This window comes from Pteropus vampyrus, unplaced genomic scaffold, assembly GCF_000151845.1.
Source record: "Pteropus vampyrus isolate Shadow unplaced genomic scaffold, Pvam_2.0 Scaffold186, whole genome shotgun sequence".
NCBI classification, from domain to species: domain Eukaryota; kingdom Metazoa; phylum Chordata; class Mammalia; order Chiroptera; family Pteropodidae; genus Pteropus; species Pteropus vampyrus.
In genome coordinates, this window is record NW_011888967.1 from 2441255 (window position 1) to 2461660 (window position 20406).

The following is a 20406-nucleotide window of genomic DNA, read 5'->3' on the forward strand; positions in this document are numbered from 1 at the left end:
GACACCTCTGTGATGTCCAAGTTTAGTGCAGAGCGAGGCCATAATAAAGTTGAATTCTGCTTTAACAAGTGAATAGTAACATTACTAATGATGAAGCAGTAAGAGTGGCTTTAGAAAAAATTGCGGTGAAGTCCCCCACTAAGCAAATAGACCTTTAGCATCAGGCAGAACAAAAACTCAAAAGAGTTTTAGTTATCGAAACTTTCTGCCATTTGAACAAGAGAAAATTTCTAGTTTTCTATTATAGTCTCACTTTAAATTTTTCATTTATAAGTTTGGTTTGGAACTTAAAATATATATTCTTACAAAAATTAGGCTATATTTATTGGTCTCCACAGCACCTAAGAATAGATCAAATAGTACAATTTCGACTAGAGCTAATCTCTTTTACGCAGCACATTTTTAAACTACTATTTTGAGCTCATTGCAAGGCTTCCTGTCAGTCAGGGCACTAAAGGTGGAAAAGGAAAAGGGGAGTTCAGTCCAGGCATGGGTAATCTATTGGAGCTCAGATTATTTCTAGAAAGTAAAAATTGCGGAACTGTGTGGGCATGGGGTGAAGGAGGGTTAGGTGACCCAGAGCAGCAGTAGCATTCTCCTTTCTTTTAAGGTACTATTTATAAACACCTATGCCAGCCAAGTAACTCAAGAATTCAGAACAAAGTGCAACTTTGAAAGACATACTAGTTAAAGAGCTAAGGCAAGTTATTTGGATCCTTTTGTATGCAGAAGTCATTTTCAAGGTATTTATAACCATCATCTAATTTACATGTCAGTTTTTCTACCATATTAGTCATTTTGCACAATTTAATCTTTACAGTGTCCTGTGAGATGGTCAGGATCACCCCTATTCATAAGAAAGGGTGCTCAAATTGGCCAAATGACTTACAGTGCCAATGTCTGCTGCTAGAGTGTGATGTTGCATAATTGAGGAATCTATAAATGGAAGCACATGTCACCAGATCAGAGTAATGCCCAAGTGACAAAATTTAATATGCACATTAGGAGGATTTCTTATTTATAAGGTGATCCCTTAGTAATTAAGGTGCTCACAAGTAGACAGTCAAAATGGCTTCTTGACAACCAAAATAGCTCCTAATTTCAAATCACATTGACCATTTAGTAGAAATTGATTAATTGCCCTGGGCACAACAATTTATGACATTGAAACTGCTGAGATAGCTAATGTATTACAAGCACCTGGAAAGCTTATTGAATAATTTGATTTTTATGGGTAAAAGAATATCATTTAAAAATTGAAACCTTCAGACAATCTTAAAGCATCACTTTACCCCTTAGTTTTAATTATTCTCTTATCCCCATGTTAAACTAAAAATCTTTAACTTCCATGACTGAAGTCTTTCTTAAGTAATGTTTTATTGAGACAAAAATGCTAGCCAAAAAAACTGATCTCGGCCATGGAGTCCAAACCATTAGCAACGTGGCTGGGTAGAAAAGACAGCTGTCTATTGTCCCAGAGTTTTGCAGGGATTTTTATATATCGGGTAGGGAAGAGGGGAAAGAAAGATGTAGTCTGAAAGACTTTACATGAGCTATAGTCCAAGGGGTAGGAGAAGGTGAAGGAGGCCAGCTCTGGGATAGCAGAGTCTGCATAAAGAAACATCATTCCTGTGGATTGGCTGTGGGCAGCTGTCTAGAAAGCCCACGTGTAAACAAACAGTGGTTCCTGGAGTTAGATGGTACCTGGCTAAAATAATCTACAGAAATAGCCGCCTAGAAATTAACCTAAAGTTCCAACAGGCAAAACAGGAATGTGAGAAGTCTTTTGTTAGCTGATCAGCAGCCATCAACAGACTAATAGCTCTGTCCCTTTCACTCTCAGGCCACTCTTATTTAATCTAGCACATCTGAAAATTTTTTTTCTTATCACCAAAACGATTTCTTTAAGTTGCTGAACAATAACACAACAAAAAGTAACAAATTGTTTATTTAAATCCTTCCTTTTTTTTTTTTTCTTGCCTCTTATTTTCCAAGGGAGGAGCACAGTAACTCACAAATAATGACTAACATCAAAGGACCAGGAATACCCAGTATTTGCCTTATTTATCAGCTTCTGAATCATGGGGAGAAGGGGAGGAAGGGCTGTAGTTAATCATGTGTTCCTTTGTATAAGAATTAATCCTGGTAAAAATGGATAAGGTAGTTGGAGATACCCTGACTAGCTTGCCAATGGCTGCACTTTCCTATTTATCATGGCCTGAGTAAATCTTCCAATATTTCCTCCATATTTCTCTTTGATTTTCATGTAATATATTGACCCAATTACAAACACAAACAAACCACTTAGAACTTAGAATCTTTGGTCTAGGGAATAATTGTAATCTTTGCTATTCAAATGGTCCCTGGAAGCTAAAAATGCAAACCTCAAGCCCCATCCTACATCTGTTGAATAGGATCTGCTTTTTCGAGGTCCTCATGGTGAGTTTTGTATGTTAGTTAAGGAAGCACAATTTAACCTAGAGTTTCCGGTGTAGCAGTAACTTTAATAATGGATTAGTGAGTGGTTAATTATTAGTCACTCACATTCCCTGGGTCTCCATGTCCTCATCTATAAAGCAGAATAATTGCACTAGATAATTTCCAGTTCCCATAACTGCTAAGATATTTCTAAACTTCCTTTCATTTCTAAGATGGGACTACTTCATAGCCAGTGCTAGAAAAATCATAGTCATGTCAAATATGCTTCCTTCCCTCAAAGATCTTACAACATGGGGAGATAAAACTGACACATGCAAGAAACAACCAGAAAAAAAAAAAAAAAAGAAAGAAAAAAATGTATTCATATATCAGACTAGGTTTAATTGAGAGTTATATTACATCAAGATGAGTCAATAAAAGCCTTTGAAAAGGGAGAACAATTTATGTATATGAAAGAGGAGGGACTGGATTTTCTAAGACTTTTGGAACAACATTTAACCAATTACAGAGAGAAACTGGGTAAGGCCAAATTATAAGGGACCATGACAGGCAAAATGGAAGTTTACATATGATATAACAATTTGAATTGAGAAATAATATAATCAAAAAGGAATTGAGGAAAGAAATCTGCCTATCAGTGTTTCATTGAGAACACGCGGTTAGAGAAGAAGCCATTAAGACTGTTACCATATTCAAACTGATACCCTACTAAGGAAAATTTATTCTTAAAATAGCAACTGAAGCAATAGAGGAAAAGGTCTGGTTGAGGGTAACAGCTTGAGGAATGGATCATTAGAACTCAGAGATTGCTTGCTTGTAGATGAAGGAAAAGGGGAATTACAGAGGCATTCATATTTTTGAGGTTCAGAGCAAGGACTTGAGTCAGAACTGGGGTGTGAATCCTGATAGCACTACTTACTAGCTTTGAACTTGAAAACCTGATAGATCCATTCTGTCCCCCATCAGTAAAATGTGGATGATACTAACTTTCTCAATATTGGAAGGTGTCCATAAAATGATGCATAAAAAGCACACAGCATGTATGTGCCTGGAATATAGTAAATACATCAGAGTTTTGGTTTGGGTTTGGGGATCTCTTTTCTCAGTGGAGTTAAGAAATTGAGAACTGAGAAAAATTTGTGAATAGAGACTATGAACAATATGACCTTACACAGGCCAGACACTGAGTACCTCCATTTCTTCATTTGTAAGACAGAAAGCTGGGGACAAGTTGATCTAAAGTCATTCATTCATTCTCTCACTGGAGCATTTATTAGCTGAGTAACAAACGTTGTGATCACAAACAAGCCTTTCTTAATTTCCTAATGAGGAAAAAAATTAGGCTAATTCAAAAGGAATTTCAACATATTTATTAAATTTGTTGGTCATTTTCCAGTGAACTGCTCATATGATCAATAAATTGGTTCCTTATTGGTAAGTTGTATAGGTAACTTTAGAAGTCCCAAAGTGAATTATTTACCAAGTGAGGCTTATTTCTAAAAATGCATTTGGATTATTGTTACCAAATAGGATGAACGATTGAACTCCATATGTTACTTAGCTAGGTTCAGCTTGCTAAAATTATTACGTAATCTCTGTATGATTTAGTATAAATTGTAATCCCTCTTCACACTCTGTGAGTTAGTAACATATACATATCAGTTTTCAGATATTAACTGTGGCTCTGAATCTCACATTATTTACCTGACTAAATGAAATGTACATGTGGGGATGCTTCAGGAGGCGTCTTGAAATTCCAAAAGCCATAATCACAACTACTTTTCTTGTTTTTCAAAGCATACTGTTCTCACGTATGCCTTCTCTAATCATTGAAACTACATCTTTACAATCCTTCAGAAATGTTAGGAATCACTACCTAGGCTTGCAAGGAGGCACATAATTTAAAATTTTCTTTATACTTTAGATGTTTTTCTGTCTTTATTAGAAGTATAATTTAAAATAATGTTAGAAAATATGGGTCCTTTTTTGTTTTTTTTGAAGGAATAAGAGAGTGATACATTAAAGTTTGCAAGAGAGCAATAGCTGGAAAAGTGATTTTTTATCATCCCTAACACTAAGCATTCTTTTTTTTTTAAGTGACCAATTTTAATGAGGGGTTTTTTTTTTAAGTTTATTGGGGTAACACTGGTTAATACAATTACATAATTTTCAGGTGTACATTACGATTTGACGTCTATATATTCTATTGTGTGATTACCACCCAAAGTCCAGTTTCCTTCTGCTACCATATATTTGATCCTCTTTACCCACTTCGCCCTTCCCCTACCCCACTACATTTGACCACTTTTCTTGGTTTATATAGTTTGGAAGACCTGTGAGTCCCAGTACTACTTTATTTTACTAAACATCCCTTTTTGGAATTAGTCAAAATGATATAAATTCAATCTGGCAGAGCCATCAAATTTTAACTACTCAAGTAGCATAGACTCAGTGTACAGGCACAGAAAACATTTTATTTTTTCATCTTATGGCATTCATTATGTAAATGGTTCTCTTATAAATGGTCACTCAACGTGATAGCAAATATAACAACATAAAGAAGCTTTTAGCTATGAAACACTTTTGTTTGCTTCCACTACTGACGTATCCTCCCTCCTGTCCCAAAGCTCTTTTGCACAACACAAAAATGTACATTGTTGAAAATTTCTGTTAATAAATATCTAAACATTCTTGCCCTCTGCATCAGAGTTTGTGTATAAAATATGCCATTTTTCATATTGTAAGTTCTGATTAAATTCTATTGCTATAATGAACTTACCTGAAATCACCACCTTTACTCTTTTCATTATGGAAATGATTTTTGCTAGGTAGACCAAATCAATATAGAACCATCTTATTAGGTTCCAACACCTCTTTGGATTTTTGTGAATGTGTATAGGAAATCTTAGCTCTGGTATTTCTTGATAATGCAGTTTATTTCATCAAGCAACTTTTATATTTTGTGGGGTTTTGCGTCTCATTTCAGCTAAATATAGGTCAAATATACTTTAACAAAGGAATCGACATATAATTTTTGAGGTTTTTCCAACAATGGGTCTCCCAGATCCAAAAATATTGCATTAAATTGTCATCTCCTAGATAACTTTATTTATACATGTTTGTGTGATTACTTTCATGTCTATTCTTTTTGTAGTTATGCTACTTCAACTTAACAAATTCCAAAGTTTATCAGTACCTTTCTCTTGTCTCCCATATACCATATAGACTTTAAATGCTTTACCTCTGACTACTATCACCCAATTTATATGGTATATTATCTAGTACTTAAGTTCTATCCTTTTCCACCATAAATTAGACATCATCATCATTTTGTATTTTATGACTCACGCTTTTTTAGACTCACCAAAAATTTACTACTATCTTTGTTCACCATTGTATCTCAGATCATCCATTTGAGATTATGTAACTTCTGCCTGCTGTATATATATTTAAATTTCCTTCAGTGAAGTCTGCTAGAGGTCAATTCTCAGTTTTGGTAGTCTGAAAATATCTATAGTTTGCTTTCATTTTGGAAAGATGTTTTTGTTGAACATAGAATTCTATGCTGACAATTTCTCTTGGCACGTTGGAGACATTGGCTTCTGACATCCATTGCTGTTGTTGGGGAAGAGGCCTTCAGTCTGATGACTTTCTTTATAGGTGATCTGTCTTTTTTTCTAGCTGCTTTTGAAGGTTTCCACCATCTCCATATTTTGATGTTCTCTATGAGGTGTCTAAAAGCACAGTTTCTTTTTATTTATCCTGCTTGGGATCCATTGTGCTTCTCACATCTGAGAACTGATATCTTTCAAAAATTCTGAGAAATTCCCAGCCAATATCTCTTTAAGTATTGTCCCTTTATTATCTCTTTTATTTTTATTTAGAAATCTGATTATCTCCCTCCTAGGTTCTCCCATTTTTCTTCTATGTTTTCAATTCCTTAGTTTTTCTAGGCTGCATCTGATTTATTTCTCTGAATCTATCATTAGCATGCTTAATCTGTAATTCAGTTTATTCATTGTATTTTTCATTTAAATTATTACATTTTAATTTCTAGAAGTTGTTTTTATTTTTCAAATGCATGTGGTCATTCCTTATAATGCCTTGTTTTTTACTCACATACTCAATCTTCTCATTTATGTTTTTAACATATTACATACAGCTATTTTATATTCTGCATCTGATCATTTCAATATGTTGAGAATCTTATTCTACTACCTGTTGTTTCTTTTTGTTCTCACTCATGCTGCTTTATTTCCTTATATAATCTATGACTTTATTTTTTTACTATGAAATGCTTATTTCCCATGGAAATTATTTGAGACCTGGATTGATGACACGTTTCTCCATAGAGAATGTGCATTTGCTTCTGCCAATTACCTGGAACCATTATCCCACCTGAACCATTTTATGTTAAACACACTGTTTGATGTTCTTCAAACCATGTTGATAGTATGAATGTGGACCAAGACCTGTGTGAGGTTCCATTTTTGTTTATAAATAATAAAAGGAGTATTTTTTTTTTCTAATTTACTAAGAACCAAGATTGAACAGGCAAATGTCCTTACTCTCTTCTCCTGTACATCAGACTTATTTTTTTTTTCTTTCTTATACTTGAGGATGGTGCCCTTTGAAGTATCCTGGCTTTATGTGGAGTCTCCCATTAGACTCGCCCACACTGCATAAAGCCATTAAAGCAGATATTCAAGGTCTTCCAGGGCTTATTAAAAATTCTCATAGCCAAAGCCTGCTTTGGTATGTCCTTACCTCCTGAGGTTCCATCTTCAACTTTGTTTAGGAATCTGAATGTTTCCTCTTTTCATGCCAGCTCAGCAATGCATGACAAAAGGCTTTCAGACATATTTGCCTAGTATTTCCATTGTTTCCAGCTGGAGATGAAAATCTTTACACAGTTACACTGAGACCTAAATGAGTATCTATGTATATGATTATATAGATGTTTATCATTATATGTATTTATGACATTTTATTTATATATACTTGTAACTTTATTTCCATTTGCATCTGATAACACCTTGATATCTGCTATAATACTTTAATTTTTTCAACTATAATGCAAGAATAATTGACATGACTTTTCTACTTGTCTTCTTTAAAAGATAAAGCATTTGGTATGCAGTTGTTATAGATTTAAATAAATATAATCAGTTGTTACCTTATTCTAAAATTCTCATTATATTATGTAGAACTGTAGAATTTTTCAAAACCTCTCAAAATAATAGGAATACAAAAGCAGTTATAGCCAGGTCCAGTTGCTAATAAAGAAATTACTTAATATTAAAAAAACTAGAAACATTTGAACAGTCACACAGATGTTAAAGTTGTTAAAATATAAACATGATTTCCTTTGAGCAAAGTTTGCATTCTGGGAAAAAGAATGCTTATGCTGCATTTTAGAAAAATCAAATAAAAAAAAAATCAAATAAGTTTGTAATTTACAATTTCAAGAAAACCAAAAATGGGAACTTCCTTTGTCTAATGAAGGCTCATTTGGTAAAGCAGATGATTTGCCCCATTTTAAAAATCTGAGATTATGTGAGACATTTAATGTGATATGTAACTATATATATGATATTACAATCACTAAAGTAAGCAGTGCCAGCCAGCCCTGCCCTGTCTCCCTAATCGATGGTTATTCTCTTTCCAGTATGTGCGAGTATCTTTCGATACAAAACCTGATCTCCTCCTGCATCTGATGACCAAGGAATGGCAATTGGAGCTTCCCAAGCTCCTCATCTCTGTCCATGGGGGCCTGCAGAACTTCGAACTCCAGCCAAAACTCAAGCAAGTCTTTGGGAAAGGTCTTATCAAAGCAGCCATGACAACCGGTGCATGGATATTCACTGGAGGAGTTAACACAGGTAATTGAAAGTAGGATCAAGAAAGACAACATAAGGCTGTAAGAACATTGGGACTCAGATAGTTTTCTCCTAAGTTTAAATGCATTTAACCTTCTCCAACCCATGTGTGCCCATTCTCACTGATGATCTCTCCTCTCATTAATTCTCTCTTCCTCCTTTACCTGAATAACTGTACTGTTATTAATTCTCTCTTCCTCCTTTACCTGAATAACTGTACTGTGTAAGTAACCAAGAAGAATTACTTACACTTAAGAAATAGGTTGAAATATTTAATACTTGACTATATAGAATTTTTAAATGTGACTAATGGAATTTCATAGGATATTTTTAATACCTCAGATTGCCAAATCAACATCCAATAATTGTTTAAAGAATAATTTTTATTTTAAATTAGAAGCGCTGTCTCTTTTCTTTAAGATTTTAAGTTTTATGAAAATAGTTGTAATTTTTATAAAATGCCCTTTTTATCTGGTACATAAATTGTGATGTCAGAGCCCGGAGTATTATTTATTTATTATTTCAAATATTTTATTAATTCAGCTCTGCAATCAATAGAAGACATACTCCACCCTGAATTCAAAACAGTTTTTTCTACCTACCAAACAAATTTTTATATCGTGATACAGATAGGCTGTCAAATCAATCCTTCCAAACCCACTTATACTTAAGTGCTTACCTACAGAATTAATGTGTAACAGATAATGGAATAGATGCCTGTAAGTTGTTTTGACATATTTCCCTAGCCTCAGTCTGAAGTGCCAATTGGAAGTGCACAATTAATGCTTCAGTGAGTTAATTCAAACTTGTTAACAAGGCTCAAAGTCTGCATATGTAGACACACTTGGAGTTAGTGGGACATTCTGAATATAACCCTGGATCAATGAGTTTTCATAAAAGGTTATCTTAGTATTGTTCATTCTTTTGTTTGTAGTTTAGATGATATTTGAGAGAAACCTTCACTCAGAATTCTCCTCGATACCTAGAATTTGTAAACAATCAGTATGCACTCTGTAGTCACAATTTCAGCAGTGAACTCTGCAGATTGTCCAAGCTCTTCATTGTATGTGAAATCCTGACTCAGTCTGAAATTGAGCTCAGCTGAAATTCAGCTCTTTATTGTTTATTTTGTTGTAATGTGACATCTACAGAGCAATTTTCTCTCAATGACTGTTCAAGCTTTAGATTCCAACTGTCACTCACAGCTTAGGAGCCATCGTTTGTTTGCGATTATTCAATCTTTTGCTTTCCTAACATAACTGTTCCTCATATAGAGACCAACTCAAAATTTCTAAAGGTTCAAAAGAAATTCTTACCAATCTTCTGTTTCTGTGAACTTGGAACATTGTTTATTGTTTTTCTTCTTTTATGAAATGCATTTAATATAAAAAGAAAAATTTACAGCATAAACACTGTAAATCAAAGAGTTCTTCCCTGCCTTACTTCTAGCTTAGTGTTCAAGGCAATGCCCATAGTCATGTTCTAATAGAGGCATTTTCAGGTTAGGTAAGAGGTTCATGAAGTTAAATGTTTTATCTAGGACTGACCTTGTAAGGAGTTTTACATACAAATGAGGAAAAAAATTAACATTAATATTCACAGCTTTACTTCTTGTATTTTTTTAACTGGTACTCTCACTTCGAAGATCCATAGATAAGCTAGTAAGTGAAATTGATATTCCTCTCGACACTCCCAGAATATTTCAACATGGATTAGTGGCTATTTACACTGTTTTGTCATTTGATTTTTTTAAAGGTTCTTTCTGTTTGATCTTATGAATAGTTCATAATTGAGTTGTTTACACATTTGTGTCCTGTCCCATGATTAAATTGCTTGGTGTGTTTTGTGTGCTTAGTTACTTCAGTGCATAGTTTCTGAGCCCTTACTCTGTGCTAGCCTCCAAAGCACATGAAGATAAGTGAGATACTGACCCTCTAACCTTCTCTTTAAAGTGTTTTACAATTAAAGGAGACATCTTTACAGGTGGTTATGATTCATAGTTGAATATGTTAGGTGACATATTGAGCCATTCAAGATATGCAGACTGCAATCTTGAGGAGCTCAATATGTCAAACTTAGAAGAAATAAAATCCAACTCAGCTTTCATATAGGAGATGGCACTAAGTGTGAATTTTTTCTTGAGGAATGGGTAGAATTTTGATAAATGAAAACATTTTTTCTTAGAGGATATATTTTATATCTTCTACAAAAATGATCATTCGAGAGGGAGGTTAAACAATTAGAAATTGCATCTTCTTTAAGTGGTTTATAAAAACATAAGACATGGATTCCCTACCATCTTGTAAACTAAATTTTCTCACTTTTAACTATAGTGATGGGGAAGGCCATCATGACAGAAGAGGAAAACAATTAGAATAATAAAGATAAAAAGGTGTATTTATATATTTTAACATAAATTTTCCACAGAATATGCCAACATTTTTTTTACAAGTGAGTTCTCCATATTATGTATCTATAAATAGAAAGATGAAATTAAGGTTGAAAAATCTGAGCTGTTGCTACTCTATTTGAGTGATCCTAACTCTTACACAGACTGTGGTGTAGATTTAATATCAAATTATATGTGGTGCTTTTTATAGGATAAAGTCATGGAATTGGTTCTTAGTCATACTAACACATCATTATGCTTATATTACAAGAAAAAGATTTCCTAAGTTTAAAGAATTGTATTTATTTTTTATAGACATTAGATGCATTTTTTTTTTCATATAAAATAGAATAAGAAATGCATTGCTGGAGTTCATATACAAGGTTGGCAAACATGTCTAGCATGAGTTTATAGTCTCATAAACATGCAGTTTGTGTAGAAATGTGTCAAAATTTTGCATTTAATACGTTTAATCTTAGGAGAAACAGTTATCATAATTTCTTTTAGAACAATGGAAAACAATTGCTTTAAAAGGCAGGGGTAATATTTCTCTTTTTCCTCTTAGGTGTTATTCGTCATGTTGGAGACGCCTTGAAGGACCATGCTTCTAAGTCTCGAGGGAAGATATGTACCATAGGTATCGCCCCCTGGGGAATTGTGGAAAACCAGGAAGACCTGATTGGAAGAGATGTAAGTCCTGAGAGCTGCTCATGTATGTGACTTCTCATAGAGGCAATATTAAAATAGTAAAATAAAATTTAAAATATGTGTATTATAATATTCATTTAGTCCCTACCTCCCAAAATGAAATGTATTAGTAATAATTTATTGGGAGACTATAATTTTCTGAAATCTATCTATGAAAACTCTATGTCACTTCTTATGATCAAGAAAGTTCTTAAATAAGACTTAACTGCTCTCTTGGTTTAAATCAAACAGTGGTTTTTCCTACTCATCAAATCTTGCCAGTGCTCTTGGCAAGGTTACATTAAGATTAATTAACAACATTAATTCATTGGCTGATACATTAAACGAAGACTCTCCTCACTCCAGGTGTCCAGCTTCTTTATTCCTGACCCATCACCTAAGTCAGGGACACTATAGAAGGATATCTTTTTCATTCAAGCTTGTGATTTCCCTGATTGACCTTTCTTTCTCTAAATACTTAGGTGAGGAGTAGGCAAGTTGGGTTCTTTATTCCCCACTCTGGAACCACTCAGAAGCCCTTGAGCAAACTTAGCTGGGTGCTAAACCTCTTCTTACTATTCCAATGGCCAGAGTCACGTACTGACCAATCACACAACAATTTTGTCAATGAGAACTTGGTCTTATTTTTTCTGAGTCATTATCTTATTTCTATTCCTTCCACGGGTCTCTTCTCTTTTTTGAAACTTCAAACAGGTCATTCTCAACCTCCCTTAGAGGGTTTTTCTCTCTTACTACCCACTAGACTTTTTCCCCTATAACACTTTTCAAAATTCCATTGATAGGAATTGTAGTTAAACTTTGTATACAGATTGCCATACTTTATTCATGTATTTTTCCCCAATAATTTTAGCAATTATTTTTCATTGCTTCTTTCATCAGATCAACAGTCCTGCCTTCCCAAACCAGGCCCGCCATAGAGTATACCAAATGTGCTAAGTAGTTTTTCCAAGTACCCTGAGATGTGTCTGAGACAAAAAACAAAAGAGAAAAAAAATCAAAGAGGTTGAGAATTAACTGGTCTTAAACTGCTTATCCTATTGTGTTGCAGTACAGTGAAACTAACTTATTTCAATGCAACACAATATATGCAACTTTTTCAAATTCAATGCAAAATACTTTGAATAAAAACATCAAATATCATGAAATACAAGTAGTAAACAAATACTCTTTAAATCCTTCAGGTTCTTTATTTAAAGTGATAAGAAGTGTCCATATCAATGCTACCAAATTACATGCAGACACACTAATTTATCTAGAATATGCAGAGTAAAGAATGAAATATTAGTTTTATCGGTGTTATATGCTCTTTACTGAAATTCGCTGGCTGTTTTATATCACACACAAGTAGAATATCTCAAGCAGCAATTCCCAAAGTATTATGTAGTCAGAACTAGCTGGAAAAGTAACATAGCTGATTTTTCAGACTGGGATTAGTCTTTGATGGAGTATGCTTGGGTTAATACTTGCCTTAGATTCCAAGTTGGCTTTTAAGTGTATGTTGATCGTGACCTAGAACAAATATATTTCTTAAAGAATTAGAATATGCTAAAATGCCCCTTATACCAAAAGTATTAATTAGTTCATTTTATTAACGAATGAATTAATTATTTAGAATGCTGTGATGATTCAGAAGTCATTTTAAATGCTCATAGCTTCAGGGTCTCCATTGTAAACCTAAGTCATTATTATTCAGTCTTGTGGGGAAACATTATGAACTTTCTTATTCAGATGAACTATAAATAAATGGAAGCTGCTTATTTCTTTATTCGAAAGAGAGTAACAAAATAATTATCTGTTGCCTAAACATTTGCAAAGAATGCTGGTAACTACCTTTTCGTATCATTTTGTTTGATCACCGTGTAAATTCTATATGATTGCAGAAAAATAATACTTATATTACATTTATATGTCTTGCTGAAAGAATCACCCCTAATTCATTTTCCTCTAATTCCAGCATTTTTTCTTTGATTTCACCTCCTCTCATGCTCCTCTTTTTTCCTCTCTTTTTCTTTCTCCCCATATTTCTTCCCAGTTGTGTGCCAATATGAACTTATGTAGGCTTCTGCCAGTAGTACTTAGTTTCATTGTCTGACTTTCCAATGAAAAATGGTCTTGGTCCCAAGCCAGAGGGCAGAAAAGGCCACTTGTATATACAGTAAAATGTACACATTCATTGTCCTTGCTATCAGGGGTCTAATAAAAGCAAGTTATAGCTCACTAAGATCCAAGTGAACCTGCAGAGAGACCATGATGAAAAGGAAATGAAATTTTCAGGTTGTAGAGTACAGGAAAAACAGTAGGATTTTAGTTTTTTAGTAAATCTTTGACAAAGATCAATTGAATCTCAATCATGTTAATATACTTTTTCCACAAATTGGTGAATTGAAATATACATAGACTTTCCCGGGCTCTTGTATGATAATAGAATTTGTTTTTCAACTTATAAATTATTTGGAGCAAAAATATTTGGTGCACAGGATTTATGACATAGCTTAAGGGAAATTTTTATGTGTTTACTATTCAGATCTGATCATTAAAAAGTAATATGATGCTAGGTTATCATAACCAAGTAGTATTTGAATAAAATGTTGGTGGTCACTGGTGAAAATCCCCTGAAAAATCATGAAAATAGAAGTGTTATCTGGTAAACTTCTTAAGCAGTTATAACAGTTTTCATAGCTAGTTTAATTTATTGCCTTCTATCTTTTTTCTTTCAGTTTATATAATCAAACTCACATGCAATTAACATCAAAAAAATAAATCTCTTTGCATCAGACATCAGGTAGCAAGGAAAAAAACTTAATGTTAAAAGTCTTTACCACTTCAGAATTCTACCAAAATGCAATTATTTGAAAAAATAGAATAGTTGTGTTTGGGTCAATTCTATGTCTGTGTTCCACAGTAACGTGGAAGTGGCACAAAATAAATGTCAAGGAAAATCTAGGAAATTTACTTGAAATAAATAAAAATATAAAGAAAGTGAAAGGCTTCATTTCTTACTTTATTATGGTGGATTTATTTTCAAACTGATTGAAAATATAGATTATTTTATTTCTGAAGAGCTAGCTCTCGAATGAGCATTTTTAGAAGCTGAACACTCAAGTACTACTGGAGTTATTTTATTGATAAAAGTAGTCGACACAGCACTTGCTAGTTGCTATTCATCTTAGAATATGACTATCCTTTTAGAATTGTACTATAAAGGCAGAACTATCCTAAACATGAAGAATAAAGTTTGACTTGCCCTGAGTTTGCCTCTAGATATTCTAAAGCATTTTCATCCCTTCAAGTCTTATCTCTTAGCTAGACATTAAGTTAGACTTTAAAGATACAAGGCATGTATTTTTGGATTCTCAGAGTTCAAAACAAAGCCTCACATGTAATAGGTATTCAAAAATATTAATGAAGCTGGATTGGGCATGATGAAATTCAAGCTACAAGGAAAATGAACATTATGGAGAAAATACTGTAATAAACCTTATCTAGTTCACAAATTGACCACAACTTCATCTCTAAATATATTCCCAAGCTTGATCATCACTGTAATGACTATAGTGAGGACATTTTTTTAACCCAAACATCGGAATATAAATCTATTACTTAGCAACTCAAGGTGGAGGTAGGTGTTTAAAGTTCTGTGTGTTGGGTTGGGGAGCAAAGTGTAGAATGAGAACAAGCCTTTCTCTAAACCCTTTGAAAAATGTGCGACTACCCAACTGAGTGATAGAACTAGCCTTGATTCTTTAAATTTAAGTATCTTTTATTTTGTTTAACCAAACCCTTCTTTTCTCAATAAATAAATCAATACAACAGACTTTAGTGAGGAATAATGCCATCAGTACTGAGATAGTAATAATTTTTGTCTTGACATTTGACATGAAAATGTTATTGTTCAGGTATTAAGTTAACCCCACCTCTGTGGTTTCTCCATATTATTCTCACTTCCCCTTTCTTCTTTAACAACCCATAATTCTATACTTCAGGCTGACCTCAAGACTCACTTCACCAAGACGTTTTTTCTGACTTCATTCACCTGTAATGTTATATCCCTGACTGTAATTCTCTCAGAACTATCTTCTTCTCCAACTTAATTAAAAACTCCTCAAAAATAGGGGTTGAATTGTTTCTTTTCTTTGTTTCTTAATAACCACTGATATAATACTTTGCATGAACATGAAGCATTGACATATCACTTAAACTCTGTAAGATTTTATTTCTTCAGCTCTAAGTAGATTATAAGAGCACTTGTTCTGCCTATTTTCATAAAAGATAGAGCATAATCATAATAATAGTAATTATAATTTATTGAGCTTTTATTTGAGAATGCTCTCTGTGATGCCATATATTAGCCTTATGAGGTATGTATTATCCCTTTTTATAATAAGGCAACTAAATAAGGATTAGAATTAAGAGCTACTCTCTGAAGCTCATACTCTTAACTGATAGTATGCCAGTTAAAATAAGAAAATATTTAATGACATTATGTTCTCATTGTTAGTTGAGAAGTAGCAAATATCTTACGCCTTTAAATTGAACTCAAAAAATAGACTCCATGAGAGTGACCGGAGTCCTTTGCTTTGTCCCTGGAAAACATCAGCCTGGATAGATGATTATAAAAGTGTCACCAGTACAAAGTCAAGAACAAACTTCCAATGAATTTTAACTTTTTATATGACTTATTTTAGATTTCTTTAGAAAACAATCTTACCAAAATTGTTTCAAGTAATTGAATAATTTCTAAAGGCATTATTTTTACTAAACCTAGATTAACAACATACATGCCAAATTAAAAATTCACAAGAAATAGCATTTTTCATTTTAACTTGAGGATGAAAATTGTGTTTGAGTCGATTTCCAACATATCATCTTATGTAGTTATCAAATTATCTTGTTATTCAAAGCTATATTCTACTTCCCTAAATTATAGATTTATTTTCAGAATTTTATAATCTTTAAGAGTTCTTATATTTAAGTGAAAAATGTTCTTTAACATCATCCTTGTATTTCAAGCCAATAAAAATCAACTTTCATAACAAGAAATTGATACTTCTGGTATAGTTATCAACTAAGTATGTATATTTCTAAGGCTTCATACTGTAAGCTCAGAAAACTTACCAGTACTGGTCCTTGTATGGAGTTTATTGGACTTCCATGACAAAGTTAGATAAGATGTATCCAGGAGATGTGAGAGGAAAATTCATAGTCAAGAAGACCCGCCCAAGTCTGTTATGGTTCTACAGGATCCAATGCTAGCTGAACCTGGACCACACTCAGGTTCTAGGCTACATTCACTTACGTGGGGAATGCCATTTCGGTGAAGACAGAGTTAAGTTTGGATATGGACTTATTGATTTCAAAATTGCTGTGAGATATCTATGTGAAAATGTCCATCAGGCCAGTGAGTCTATGAGGCAGAGGCTCAGGAGCAAGATCTGTCTACACATCTAGATTCAGAAGGCATCTGCATATAGATGACAATTAAAGCCATTATGGTGGCTGGGATCACCAAGGGACAGTGTGTGGAGTGAGAAAAAGGGGAACCTACACCTGGATCCTAATGTTCTTCCAAAATTTTATGGCTTAGTAGAGGAAAAACAGCAAAAGAAACCAGAAGAAGGGCTTCAAGGTAGGAACAAAGCCAGAGAGTATTATGGAAGCCAAGGGAAAAGTGTGATTCAAAAGGATGAAGTAAAGGGCAACACCAGTAGAGTGGATAAGGAAGGTAAGGACTTGGAAATGTTTGTCCACTTTATCAGAACAGACGTCATTGGCATCACTGGTCCATGCTGTTTCAGAGAATGGTGAAGGGGCACGCTCCCATTTAAATGAACTGAGGAAAAAGAAGTAGAGAGAGCAAAAAAGGAACTATATGTATAGGTTTGGCTGTGACAAGAAGAAGAGATACGAGTAGCCAAAGGGAGCCATAAGTTGAGTGAGTCTTTTCATCAAGATGAGAGAGACTTGAGTTTGTTTATATATTTATTGTACAAACAGAGCTAGAGAGGAGATAATTGATGAAATAAGTCCCAGAGTGGCCCTGAGGTGAAAGAGTCCAGAGCTAAAGGGGAGATTAACCATCTATAACTTTGTAACTGAAAGAGAAGAAGAAAGAATATGTATGCAAAAGATTGGTGACAGGATATTGAAGTTTTAGCCTGGAGGTCTATTATTTACCACTGAAATGATAATAATATCAACAATAATAATATCAGCACTTCTGTAGAGCTTGCTTAGTAAGTATCGGCGCCCATCTAAGCACTTTTAAACAGATAGTCATTTCACTCTCACAATGGCACTAAGAAGTTGTCGTTTTCAGTATCACTATCCTTCTCCCCATTTTACTGATGGTAAATCTAACCACAAAGAGGTTAAGTAACTCGCCAATATTTCATGACTAATAATGCATGTAGCTGGGATTTAAACCTAGGCCATCCAGCAGCCAAGACCATATCCTTGCTTATTATGCAATACTATATCTCCATAATAATAACAGCTATCCACTTATTTTAGTTCATATGTGCATCGTTCTATGAGTTTTATATTTCACTTAATCTTTACAACATTCCAATATGGTGATTATAATCATTATCAATTTCCATTTACATATGAAGACATTGAGACGTAGAGGGTAAGCAACCTGATTAGGGTTACCTGACTGGCAAGTGTGTAGGCACAGGAGTCAGATCATCTGCTAAGTGAGGAAGGATGGTGTTGGGTTACATGTGTGAGGGGAGTGGAGGATGATAGTCGAAGCCCTAATGGAGAATAGAAACCAGAACTGTTTAGAGCCCAGGAAAGGTATGCCAGGCAGCACAGAGGACCCAGGAGAAGAGAGTTAGAGGTCATGAAATTATGATACATCAGCTAATCCAGAATAGAAGCCTCAAAGAACGTAATAATACACTGTTGTATCAGTTATCTATCATTTTGTAATGAATTACTCCAAAACTTAATGGCTTAATAACAACATTATTTGTCTCAGTTTCTGTGGATCAGGAATTTATGAGTGGCTTATCTGAGTTGGTATGGCTTGAGATCTCTCTTAAGGTCACAGAAAGATATCAGTCGGGGCTGCATCATCTGAAGGATAGGATGGGGCTACAGTGTCCACTAATAAGATTGCTCACTCACATGGCTGTTGGTTAAGAGTTCCTCGCCATGTAGACCTTTCCAAAAGCCTTCTTTATCAACATAGCAGGTGACTTCCCCCAGCATAAGTGATCCAGGAGAGAGCTAAGAGGAATTATTTTATGACCTGGTTTTGGAAGTCACATACTATCACTTCTGTTTTATTCTATTTCTTAGAAGTGAGTCACTGAATCCAGCCCAGACTAAGGGAAGATTTTCAAAAGATTTGAACATATAAAATCACCCCACTGATACATGGTGACTTCTGAACACATAACACCTTTCAGAACTCAAGGACCTTTTCTCACTGCCAGTAGACCTTATGTCTGAATAGCGCATGATTCCCCTCAGGACAAGACAAAGGTAGGTGAGCCTATTCTGGTAGAAATGAGGATGGCGCAACTCTGCAGCCCACAAGATGAGGGACACCTCTTCAAAGTGCTACAGAAGGATGTAATTGGATTTTAGTGGGAGTCACACAACTAAAGTATGTAGGCCCTCTTTGGAGAGGGATCTCTGGGTTTGCTGCTTTCTTGTTTGGATTGCCGAGCTGAGAGGAGGTATCTGGGTCTCAATGTGACCCTGCTTTATAACTAGACTTACAGCTGAGCTGCCTGAATAGGAAATAATAAGCCAGTATCCCCACTAGTACAAGCCTCTATGATTATGAGGGCACATACTGCCTTTCTTTCTTTTTTTCCCCCATTTCATTCTCTCAATTCCCATATTCCTTTATCTCAGACACAGAGATTGCTTCCCACCTCTCAGCGGTATCCCCTCTTCTCTCCCAGAAATGCATGCTGACGCTAAGAAACCTTACCACTCCTTTGTTTCTCTCTCTCCAAAGTACAAACCTCATTTTGCAGCCTGCTGGTGCCTTTCCTGACCTCTGTATATTACACAATTCTAGAGAACACTTCTGGAAATAATCTGATCAGCTATTAGAAAGACTTTAATGCTCAGCTAAGCCACTGGCAAAAATGTCCAGCAGCAAAATCATAATATCCTTTGTAAACTTAAAATCAGGCTGGGTCCTCTGTCTTCCTTCTAAATGTATCTTGGCCTATAAAGGAATTTAATATCTACATGGGATTTAGAAGAAAAAATGTTAGTGGGGCAAATGTGGCCAAGATAATTCTCTGAGCCTCTATAGTTTCACCTATAAAATAAGCATGAAATATATTAATTCGTGCAAAAGTGTCTACTTCAGTGCCTGGCATACAGTAAATAGTCAATGAATGCTAATTTTCTTCTTGCCTAAATTAGAATCATAGTGCCATTGGGAGGGAAAGAATGACTCTGTAGAAACACATCCCTAACCTTCCATTTGGCTGGGGCATGCTGAAACATACCTCAAGGGGTAATAAGGTCTGGGAGTGCAGTGTGATTGATGACTCAAACCTGATTTAGCTCAATTCAATTCTGTTCAGAAAAGACATCACAGATGATCAGATTGCCCTCGCATTGTAGAAAGAACCACAAAATGGAAGAGACTCCAGGACATGAGCAAACTACTTATTTTTTTTTTGTAGTCAACACATATGGAAGGACATTGTTGTGCACTAACTTGGGAAAAGCAAATATATTCCTCAATTCAGACTGTCCAGACTCAATTTTAGAGGTAGAAAGCTTTTGGAAATTACAGTCAAGTTCTCTACTTTATAGATGGAAAAAGCTACCATCCAAAAAGTTTCTTTCAATAAATATATTTTGAACATTTTTTGCGAGATATCACCTAGATGTGAGATTATATGCCACCTCGAGCCAGCTTGACAGAATTTATCACGTTCATTTTGTCCAAGACATTTTTATTCAGTGAGTAAGCAAATGAATGAATAAATTCAAAGACTTTTTCAATGTCAC

The 20406-nt window shown here is 34.5% G+C and overlaps 1 protein-coding gene across 9 annotated transcripts in view; it reads left to right on the top strand.

The window, feature by feature from the left end:
* Positions 1-20406, top strand: part of TRPM3 (transient receptor potential cation channel subfamily M member 3) — a 512305-nt gene that overhangs the window by 258280 nt on the left and 233619 nt on the right. For 8 of the 9 annotated variants that reach the window (XM_011371276.2, XM_011371290.2, XM_023537349.1 and 5 more), the window contains 2 exons: positions 8108-8321; positions 11273-11397. In XM_011371276.2, the coding sequence (XP_011369578.1) occupies positions 8108-8321; positions 11273-11397 (339 nt within the window). Of the gene's footprint in view, positions 1-8107; positions 8322-11272; positions 11398-20406 lie in introns of those variants that run through there. The other variant, XM_023537351.1, reaches the window with a different exon arrangement.